General features: G+C 43.9%; 1 protein-coding gene across 1 annotated transcript; it reads right to left on the bottom strand.

Annotated features, from left to right (window-relative positions):
* DNAJC28 (DnaJ heat shock protein family (Hsp40) member C28) lies at nt 6,298-10,006 on the bottom strand. The gene is made up of 2 exons (XM_018046314.1): nt 9,634-10,006; nt 6,298-8,716 (listed from the first exon to the last, which is right to left on the bottom strand). The coding sequence occupies exon 2, from the start codon at nt 8,664-8,666 to the stop codon at nt 7,524-7,526; it is 1,143 nt and encodes a 380-aa protein (XP_017901803.1). The 5' UTR covers nt 8,667-8,716; nt 9,634-10,006; the 3' UTR covers nt 6,298-7,523.

The raw sequence follows: 11,871 nt of genomic DNA, 5'->3' as shown, positions 1-11,871 counted from the left end.
TCAACAAGCGTGAGCTTCTGTTGCCGTCTCTGTCGCTCATAGCTTATGACTCGTTGTTATACCATATCTCATGCCTGCTTTATGATAACTTCAGCTTGCATTTGCCCTCTCAATGCCTTGTGGTCTTTTTATTTCCTTTGCTCAGTATTGATTAGTTCTAATTTCCATGAGCACATGCAGCAATTAATGATGGCTTAACAGATGAGATAGAGATGAGATAGAACTATACGTGTTGATTTGGAAGAATGTTGAAGATACATTAAAAGGCAGGTGAAGACGAAGATAAGAACATGTATAATGTGCTCACATCTGTGTATTTTTGAGAAAGCAATGGAGATACAGTGTGTGTCTTTAAATCATATACAGTTGACCCTTCAATAACTCGGGGGTTGGAGTGCTGACTCACTGTGCAGTCAAAAATCCAAGCATACCTTTATAGCTGGCCCTCCATATCCTGGTTCCACATCCCAGTCTCAACCAACTTGGCTAGTGCAGCTGTGTTCAGTTCAGTTCATCCGCTCAGCTGTGTCCGACTCTTTGCAACGCCATGAATCGCAGCACGCCAGGCCTCCCTGTCCATCACCAACTCCCGGAGTTCACTCAGACTCACGTCCATTGAGTCGGTGATGCCATCCAGCCATCTCATCCTCTGTCATCCCCTTCTCCTCCTGCCCCCAATCCCTCCCAGCATCAGAGTCTTTTCCAATGAGTCAACTCTTCGCATGAGGTGGCCAAAGTATTGGAGTTTCAGCTTTAGCATCAGTCCTTCCAAAGAACACCCAGGACTGATCTCCTTCAGAATGGACTGGTTGGATCTCCTTGCAGTCCAAGGGACTTTCAAGAGTCTTCTCCAACACCACAGTGAAAAAGCATCAATTCTTTGGTGCTCAGCTTTCTTCACAGTCCAACTCTCACATCCATACATGACCACTGGAAAAACCATAGCCTTGACTAGACGGACCTTTGTTGGCAAAGTATTGTCTCTGCTTTTGAATATGCTACCTAGGTTGGCCATAACTTTCCTTCCAAGGAGTAAGTGTCTTTTAATTTCATGGCTGCAGTCACCAGCTGCAGTACTGTAGTACACATTTATTGGGGGGAAAAAAACCAAAAACAGATAGAAGTGAACCTACGCAGGGTTTCCCTGCTGGCTCAGTGGTAAATAATCCACCTGCCAATGCAGGAAACACGGTTTCAAACCCTGATCCAGGAAGGTCCCACGTGCCAGAGGGCAACTAAGCCTGTGAGCCACAACTGCTGAGCCCCCGTGCTGCAACTACTGAAGCCTGTGAAACTCAAGCCTGCACTTCACGAGAGAAGCCACTGCAGTGAGAAGCCCTCACACTGCAACCAGAGAATAGTCCCTGCCTGGCCACAGCTAGATAAAGTCTGTACACAGCCGCAAAGACCCAGTGCAACCAAGGTAGATAAATAAACAAAATTTAGAAAAAATACGTGAACCTGCACAGTTCAAACCTGTGTCGTTTAAGGGTCAACTATGTACAGATATTTTTTTCAAAGTGGACTTCCGTGCTGGGCCAGTGGTTAAGAATTCGCCTTCCAATGCAGAGGACGCAGGTTGGGGAACTAACGTGTCACACACCACCGTAGGCCTGCATGGCACAACAAAGACCCAACACAGACAAAAATTTAAAAATGAATTTTTGAAAGGATATTGTGGTTAGATAGCATCACTGACTCAATAGACATGAGTTTGAGCAAACTCTGGGAGATAGTGAAGGAGAGGGAAGCCTGGTGTGCTGCAGTCCATGGTGCCACAAAGAGTCAGACACAACTCAGCGACTCAACAATTGTGGTGGCAAGGTAACACTCCCCACCTCCAAATATGTCCTAATCCCCAGAATCTATGAATATGTTGTTACACAGCAAAGGAAAACTAAATTTGCAAGTGGAATTAGGTTGCTATTGACTGACTTTTTTTCTTTTTAATTTTTATATTGGAGTATAGTTGTTTCACAATGCTGTCACTTTCAGGTGTATATAACATGATTCAGTTACACAGATATGAATATCCATTATTTTCAGATTCTTTTCCCATATAGGTTATTACCTAACATTGAGTAGAATTCCCTGTGCTATACAGAAGGTCCTTGTTGATTATTTTATATGTAGTAGTGTGTATGGCGGAGAAGGCAATGGCACCCCACTCCAGTACTCTTGCCTGGAAAATCCCATGGATGGAGGAGCCTGGAAGGCTGTAGTTCATGGGGTCGCTGAGGGTTGGACACGACTGGGCGACTTCACTTTCACTTTTCACTTTCATGCATTGGAGAAGGAAATGGCAACCCACTCCAGTGTTCTTGCCTAGAGAATCCCAGGGACGGGGGAGCCTGGTGGGCTGCAGTCTGTGGGGTCGCACAGAGTCGGACACGACTGAAGTGACTTAGCAGCAGCAGCAGCAGTGTGTATAGGCTTCCCTGGTGGCTCAGACAAAGAATCTGCCTGCTATGGGGGAGGCCTGGGTTCGATACCTAGGTTGGGAAGATCCTCTGGAGAAGGGAATGGCTACCCACTGCAGTATTCTTGCCTGGAGAATTCCATGGACAGAGAAGACTGGTGGGTGACTGTCCACGGGATTGCAAAGAGTTGGACACGACTGAGTGACTGACACTTTCACTCAGTTCAGTTCAGTTCAGTCGCTCAGTTGTGTCTGACTCTTTGTGACCCCATGAATTGCAGCACGCCAGGCCTCCCCGTCCGTCACCAACTCCCGGAGTTCACTCAAACTCATGTCCATTGAGTCAGTGATGCTATCCAGCCATCTCATCCTCTGTCATCCCCTTCTCCTCCTGCCCCTAATCCCTCCCAGCATCAGAGTCTTTTCCAATGAGTCAACTCTTCGCATGAGGTGGCCAAAGTATTGGAGTTTCAGCTTTAGCATCAGTCCTTCCAAAGAACACCCAGGGCTGATCTTCTTCAGAATGGACTGGTTGGATCTCCTTGCAGTCCAAGAGACTCTCAAGAGTCTTCTCCAACACCACAGTGAAAAAGCATCAATTCTTTGGTGCTCAGCTTTCTTCACAGTCCAACTCTCACATCCATACATGACCACAGGAAAAACCATAGCCTTGACTAGACGGACCTTTGTTGGCAAAGTATTGTCTCTGCTTTTGAATATGTTACCTAGGTTGGTCATAACTTTCTGTCCAAGGAGTGTCTTTTAATTTCATGGCTGCAATCACCATCTGCACTGATTTTGGAGCCCCCCAAAATAAAGTCTGACACTGTTACCCCATCTATTTCCCATGAAGTGATGGGACCAGATGCCATGATCTTAGTTTTCTGAAGTACTTCTGGGAACAGGCAAATATCTTAGTTAGCTTTAAGCCAACTTTTTCACTCTCCTCTTTCACTTTCATCAAGAGGCTTTTTAGTTCCTCTTCACTTTCTGCCATAAGGGTGGTGTCATCTGCATATCTGAGGTTATTGATATTTCTCCCAGCAATCTGGATTCCAGCTTGTGCTTCTTCCAGCCCAGCGTTTCTCATGATATACCCTACATATAAGTTAAATGAGCAGGGTGACAATATACAGCCTTGATGTACTCCTTTTCCTATTTGGAATGAGTCTGTTGTTCCATGTCCAGTTCTAACTGTTGCTTCCTGACCTGCATATAGGTTTCTCAAGAGGCAGGTCAGGTGGTCTGGTATTCCCATCTCTTTCAGAATTTTCCACAGTTTATTGTGATCCACACGGTTGGATTCTTTCACTAGTGTGTATATATTAAACTGACTTTAAAATGGGGAGATTATGCTAGTGAACTGGATGGACCCAGGGTCACCATATGCGTGCGTGCCAAGTCCCTTCAGTCATGTCCGACTCTGTGCGACCCCATGGACTGTAGCCTGCCAGGCTGCTCTGTCCATGAGATTCTTCAGGCAACAATATTGGAGGGGGTTGCCATGCCCTCCTCCAGGGGATCTTCCCCACCCAGGAATTGAACCCATGTCTCTTACATCCTCCTGTACTGGCAGGCAGGTTTTTTGCCGCTGGAGCCACCTAGGAAGCCCAGGGTCACCACAAAGGTCCCGAAAAGCAGAAGAGGAAGAGTCAGAGTGACGAGACATGAGTAGGCCTCCACCTGCTGTTGATGGCTTTGAAGAAGAAGAAGGGGCTATAAGCCAGGGATACAGGCAGCCTCTAGAAGCTGGAGAAGGCAAGGAGTCGGATTCTTCCCTAGAACCGCGGGAGGAGTGAAGCCCTGCTTGCACTTTGATGTTAGCTCAGTGGGATCCACCTTTGGGGGTAAGGGGTCCTTTTGTAGCAGCTCGCTCCAGTCACTGGGATTTCTGAGAATCCAGATGGTGGGATGGTGGATTGCCTTGTATGACTTCAGTAACTGTAGCTGAATTAATAAAACTTTGTTGAAAACAGGAAAGGCAGTACTTCTGGGAACAGGCAAATAATCAGGAGTTGTGCCTGAGAGGTATTGGAAATTTCCTGGAAGGTGGCTGAGGCCCAGGGATGGGTATCCAGGCAGTTAGTATAACAGGGAAGTATGGCCCCAGTCATACAGACAAGGCTACAGGGGACTCCCATCTCTGGGAGGGGTACCCCCAAGAGTAGGGCTACAGCCTGGGAGCACAGTGAAGAAAATGAATGACAGTGCAGTTGTATGGACAACAAGGTCCTACTGTATAGCACAGAGAACTCCATTCAGTATCGTGGGATAAGTCACAATGGAAACGAATATTAAAAAGCATGTGTATATATGTTTAACTGAATCACTTTGCTGTGCAGCAGAAATTACACAACCTTATAAACCAACTATACTTCAATTAAACAAACAAGCCAACCCAACAAAGGCTTTATCACCCTACATGGGAGTGTTAGATTTTGTGCATTTGTTGCTCAGTTTACATTACACTGAGAAATTTGATTAACCTCAATTCTTCAAAGAACCAACTGTAACTGGCCTATCACTAAATTAACAAATTAAAGGGCCAGTTACTCAAAATGAAAAAAAAATGCAATCATTCTGTCAAGGAACTTAAAACTATAGTCCTGAGGGGCCAGACTACTGACCGAGGCCAAACCTGGGCACACAGAACAAGGACACGGAGACAAAAGGCACTTGTGATCCACTCACGGTGCTGGGCCAGGGTCCTCGTCCTACAGTTTGAAGAAAGGAGCCATGAAAAGGCTGGGAATCAGACAAAAGTCTGATATGTGCCTATTAATGAGTTCAGAGATATCAATAAATTATTACTACATCTCAAAATCTGACAGTTACATGATGAAAAACCAAAAGAAAAAAGGTCAATGCTCCATCAAAACAGAGGCTTAGTGTCAGATTCTGATTCCACAAATGCCAGTGAACTGGCCCAGTTTTTTTCTGGCCTGGAAGTTACTTCAGGAAGTGACCTTGTTTGCACAGTGAACTTGCTTTCTTAGCAAGAAGAGTCCATGTCTGTCAGTTTTGACATCATCAAGTAAGAAGATAAGAAAACATTTAGATGGTCAGACAAAAACATGTTTATCACTACTGTTAGTTGTTTAGAGAACACTGGACCATTGAATAATCATTAAAATTAAGTTTATTGATTATATTAATATAGACATTTACAAACATACAGTGCTGTCCTGAAACTAGGAATTACTAGAGTTTTCTGATAACCTTACCTTCTCATTAGCTAATATGAAAAATGATTTCCCTGGTGGTTCAGTGGATAAGAATCCACCTGCCAATGCAGGGGACATAGGTTCGTTTCCTGGTCCAGAAGATTCCACAGGCCATGGAGCAACTAAGCCCATGCGCCACAGCTACTGAGCATGTGCTCTAGACTCCAGGAGCTGCAACTACTGAACTCACACACCACAACTACTGAAGTCCACGCATCCCAGAGCCTGTGCTCTGCAACGGGAAGTCACCACAATGAGAAGCCGGAGCCCCACAGTGAAGAGCAGCCCCTGCCCACCGCAAGCAGAGAAAGCCTGCGAGCAGCAATGAAGACCCAGCACAACCAAACATAAAAACGGTGTCCTTTATATATGTTGTTGTAATGTGATTAGGTAGGTGAAACTGAAAGTCACTCACTCGTGTCCAACTCTTTGTGACCCCATGGTCTATACAGTCCATGGAATTCTACAGGCCAGAATACTGGAGTGGGTAGCCTGTCCCTTCTCCAGGACATCTTCCCGACCCAGGAATCAAACCAGGGTCTCCTGCATTGCAGGCGGATTCTTTACCAACTGAGCTATCAGGGAAGGTATCATGTATTGTAATTAGGTGCTATGTATCTAATATTTAACAAGATTCACAGAAGCATCACCTTATAAAATGTTTTGGAGCAACAGTTTTTATTATAAAGCTCTTATTTCACGCTGGTCACAATTGTATATAGGGTAACAGATCATTGCAGAAGCTAGTGATAACTCATTCAACAAAATAATCACATATTATACCCATTAATGCCCCATCATCTAAGCAGAAAGGTCTGAAATTTCCTTCTGAAGATGTAATTTTACTTATCTATCACACACTTTACAAAGTAACGTTCTTCCAAAATCAGAGGGGCAAGTGACATGCTTCTGAGGGCACTTCAATAGTACAGCACTCTGAATTAAATAAGGAAACAGACCAGCTCCTTTTGACAAGTCTCCATATCCTTCTACTTGCCCAATTCTGTGAATAAGGCAATTACACAGACCTTATAAAGTCAGATCATTCTGAGAGTGGATGGGACAGTCTCATGGATGTCAATCTCTTCTCATCTGCCAAAGGTGCAAATGAGCACAAAATTCTGACATCTTGTAGTTGCTTATTAAAGGGTTCCTAAGACAGGAAATTGGATCCCTAAGACTGTAAACTGATATATTCCTCTCATTGAAAAAGCCTCTGAGAAGTGTGATATATGAGAGAGAAGCTTCAGATAGGTTTATGTAAAACCAACATTTTGACTCTGATTAGAGATGAAGCCATAAGTGAAACTTTGTTTCCATTGAACCCACCTCTGAGAGGTCAGAAAATAAACTCTTCAAAGTGGACATTTAAGTCTATTTCTAGAATAGCTAAATCAGTTAGCTTGGCTGATGGATCTTTGCTGCCAATGGCTCATGAAGTTAGACAGTGCAAAGTACAACCTAGATGTTTGGTGGTTTCTTTATTCAGTACCCACAGAGAAGGCCTTTATTAAAAAAAAAAAACAAAAGGAAAGAGTGCCAGAACTCCATTACACTAATTTCCTGTCGTAACGTTTCCAACCATATAGAGACTGTCCCAAAAGTCTTAGACTAGTTTTGTGCTTTAATAAACTCAGGTGTCAATATTAAATTGTTTCCTCGTCTTGCTATGTCCTCAGAACAAAGCTGGTTGAATATTTTTCAGACTCAGTTTCTTACAGTTCTCTCACTCACTTACACATCACTGGAGATGTGGGTTGTTTTGTGAAAAGTACAGAGGTGCACAGTTCTCAGACTCTTGTGTTATAGAAAGAAACCTCAGCCTCTATGTGTGGTGTTAATACTACTGAAAATTATTTGTACTGTGAACATTGAGATGATCATATTTTAATAAATTTCCACACCTTCATCCAGTTAAAGAAACCTGTCTTAACTCCAGGTGTTTTCTCTCCTTCTCCCGGATCAGTGTTATTTGGGTTTTTATCTGTGATTTCTTTTGTTTTTATAAGGGTTGTGTATATTTCCTGGGTTCTGGCAATTTCTTTCTGTGCATCAAAATGGACCTTCTGCCTAGTCAGGAGGGGAACAATTAAATTAAAATCATTAATTCGCTTATTTAGCTTTTTGATGTTTTCTTGAAACTGCTCACAAACTTGGTTCCACTGTTTCTGTTCAGCTGATGTCATTGGATTCCCAAGTTTTTTCCTCGACACTAAAATTGCCTCTCTGAGTTGATCAATGGTATCCTTTATTTCCTTTTGCATTAGGATCCATTCTGGTTGGTATCCATTATCTATCAATATTCTGTTCAGGTTGTGAGTCATAGGATCAATATATGAACAGCCAGAAAATTTTTTCAGAGGTTTTCCTTTCCCGCTGAGATTGTCAAAGTCTCCTTTTGCCATTGATTCCTGAATGAGATCCTCCACCAAACGCTCTATTGCCTGAGTTATCTTTCGTTCCTTACTGTGTCTTACATCTTTAACCGTGACACTATCAGTGAAATACTGGCTTTGCAGTTTCTGCTTTTGGTATTCCATCACTTGTTCAGTTGCACGGTCTGCTCTAAACTGCCTGTACTGCTTCTCTCGTTGACTCGGAGTACCAAAACCAATACCCTCAAAACTTAAGTAATGCCGGTGTTGGGGTGTTTTATATTTGAATTTTTCTTCTTCTTCTTCTGTGTCTTCAACTTTACTCTGTCTGGCATTTGTCTGTCCTATCAAGTGGGAAAGTACCTTCCTGTAAGCTTCTTCGATCCTTATAAACGTTGCAGAATCAGCAGTACTAGAGCCACCATCTGGATGGTATTGCTTGGCAAGCTTACGAAAAGATTCCCTGACATCATCTGCAGAACAGCCTTCATCCAGATTCAGCAGCTTATAATATTCTCTTAGATTCCTTTTGGATTTATGAGTTGACATCATTCTAGTTCTTATGACACCAAGACATGGACCCATTTTCATTCGATTAGGAATCACTGAAGCACTTCTCAGATGAGGTCTTAAGATCTGAGCCATCATCACATACGTTGTGTTCCTTATGGTATCCAGAGTTCTTCCCTAGCAATGATCTATAAAACAACAAATATAGGGTGAAGAAAGTTGTATTATCAGCTAAACTCATATTTTCAGCAATATGGATGAAATTACGCATACAATAAGGGCACTTCTTTCTGATGCTGCTGCTAAAATTCTCAGAGCTACGATTCATTTATGTTAGCAGAGAAATGGAAGTTGATGATGTCTTACATTAACATTGCGATATGATCTAGATTCTACTCCTCACTAACTGACCCCAGGATGTTAGAGCTGGTAAGTTCTCAGAGATCATCTAATCCAATCTTTTCGTTTTATGAGAACATGTAGACCCAGAAGGTTAAGCAACATAACCAAATCCAATAACAAGGTGGAAGCAAAATGGTTAGGGTTAGGGCACAATTAGCCTCTTGTTTAACTGTCTGTATCCCCAGCAGATCATGAACTTCATCGGCACCATTACTTCTTTAGTAAAAAGTGTCATTGTCTTTACCGTCCCAAGGAGTCTTCTCACGAGGAGACATGTGAAATATTCAGAGCACACGCCGAAGTATGTACCTAGTCTGACACTAAATTGAATATAATCAAATGTCCAAAAAAGATTTTAAGCTCTGCAGCTTGTTAGGAAGGAGCTATTCGCCTCAAGTCGAAAAACCAAGATGAAAGGGTGAGCCCCCTCAACACATTAACTATTTTTAAAACGCACGGTACAGGAGAGGAAGGCAGTCTTGTACGAAGGTAATGGCAATGAAATGCTGGAAGTGGTTTCACTGAAAATAGGACTTTGATGTATACATGCTAAAACTGAGTTCCCGGGGACTCCAATTTCTGGACAGTTGGGATCGAGGACTTTCACGTTTAACTGGGACTTCGGTGATGGTGCCCACGGCGGCCGTCCCGAGGGGGCGGTCAGTCCCGACGCTGGACACGCCCCGCCCCGCCCCCTACTCACCTCAGACGCGGCTCAGCGGCCCAGCGGCTCAGCGGCTCCCGCCTCCAAGCTGAGCCTCTGCGCGTGCGTGCGCCATCTGCCCTTCGCTCCACGGGCGTCCCCGCGGGAGACTCCGCAAGCTCCGCCGTTGGGCTAGACCATCTGCGTTTTACACAGAGGGAACCCTCGGGGTGCGGCGGGCAGTATTATACCTAATAGGGATAGGTGTCCTACCTTACCAGAGAACCCCAGAATCTCCTTTAGGCCCTAGTCTTTTCAAGAGGACAAGAGGACTTTTCGAGATGCCCCGCCCCGTCCCGGGCACCAGCTCCGCCTCCGCCCCCATCTGGAGCGGAAGATGGCTCAATCGAGCGGGATTCTGGGAGATGTAGTTCTCTCGGAAGTGCGGCGCACGCAGGACTACTTCCGGGAGGAGGGAGGCGGGGAGAGGTGATGCGGCGAAAAGGACGCGGTGGTCCCTGCCTAGATGTGTGGGGCTTCTCGTAGCTTATGGCCGGTGTAGGTGGGAACCATTGAAGTCCGAATGGTTTGGAGGGCGACGCCCCTCGGAAAATTGTTTTGAGAAGGGGGAGACGAGTCCGTTTCCTCCAACAGGACCTGGACAGCCTCTTCGGGTGTGCAGCCGGGGACACCCTCTCTGAAATTTCTCAGGAAATTCTACCTCAGAAAGATCTAGTTAACCAAGGTTAGAAAGCTGGTCTTTTGTTAGTTCAAGAACCTAGCGAGCAGCTCATTTAGCCAGGCGTCGGTAGTGGGTGAGAACAGTCGAGGACAAAATTAAATTAGGTGTGTTTCCTGGCTTTAAGTTCAGCCACTGTCCTGGGGATTTACTATTTCTCCCTCCTGTACAGGGAGATAAGGTTTTTTTTTTTTTTTTTTTTTTTTCTTTTTTTTTAAAGAGGCAGAACCTTGGGGAATCAGACCTGAGTTGAAAATCCTTTTTGCTTACACTTGCGTTTCTGCTTTTATCTGGCAAATGATTGTACCGGCACATGGTAAACGTGTGTTAACCCCTTCCTTTTGTCAGGCACTGTACTAAATGCGCTATGTACAGTCTTTTAAAATCCTTACAACAGCCGTCTGAGGTAAGCGCTATTGTTTTCCCCATTTTACTTATGATGAAATAATAATTGCATCAAACGCAGTGCCTTTTTGTGAAAATTACACAATGTATGTAAACCTCTTTGCATTGTGTCTGCCTGGCACGTTAAACTTTTTTGTTGTTATGACGATGTCTCCTGGAACAAGCCAGAAATAGGTACTAACCTAGAAAGGCTTCTGAGTAATTGTTCAGTCGTTGCTCAGTCGTGTCCAACTCTTTGTGACTCCATGGACTGCAGTACGCCAGGCTTCCCTGTCATTCAGCATCTCCCGGAGTTTGCTCAGACTTAAGTCCATTGAGTTGGTGATGCCATCCAACCATCTCATCCTCTGTCGCCCCCTTCTGCCTTCAGTCTCTCCTGCGTTAGGGTCTTTTCCTGTGAGTTGGCTCTTCTCGTCGGGTGGCCAAAGTGTCAGAGCTTCAGTTTCAGCATCAGTTCTTCCAATCAGGATTGACTGGTTTGATCTGCTTGCAGTCCAAGGGACTCCCAAGAGTCTTCTCTGGCATCACAGTTCGAAAGCACTGATAAAGCATCAGTTCTTCGGTGTTCAGCCTTTATGGTCCAACTCTCACGTTGGTATGTGGCTACTGGAAAAACATAGCTTTGACTATAATTTGCTACCTTCTACTAGGTATGCAGAAAATGGTTTAAATTTTGATTCAGAGGGATTTCCTTATAAGCAAACAATGAACATAAAAGAACTCCAGTGTGAGAGAAAGTGTTCCTACAAGTTTGAATTCTTCTAGCCAATATTTTAAACACAGCTATAAAAGTGGGGAATGCACACAGTTTTAGAAACTACCCATACTTATGTAGCACTTTGTATTTTATTCAGTACAATGCACTAGTCACAAATGTCATTTTGATGTTTACATCTTATAACTAACTGTACTTTAGTCCAAGTAGTTAAGTGATTTGGATAAGTGACTAGACTTTGTAAGTTACTGGGACTCTTAAGTCCATTGCTGTTTTCAGAATGTCAGTCTTGTGGTATGATTCTTTACATGTAGAAAGTGAATTGAAGTCAGCCGAGTAATCAGTAAAGCACACTTTCAACCACAAAGTATAAATTACCTAACTGACCCAGGAGATTATTTTTCTTATGTATATGAAACCGGAAGGTAGGCAGTTTCTG

This window comes from Capra hircus, chromosome 1, assembly GCF_001704415.2.
Source record: "Capra hircus breed San Clemente chromosome 1, ASM170441v1, whole genome shotgun sequence".
NCBI classification, from domain to species: Eukaryota; Metazoa; Chordata; class Mammalia; order Artiodactyla; family Bovidae; genus Capra; species Capra hircus.
Note: the sequence above shows the minus strand (reverse complement) of the source record. Positions and strands in the feature narration are given on the sequence as shown.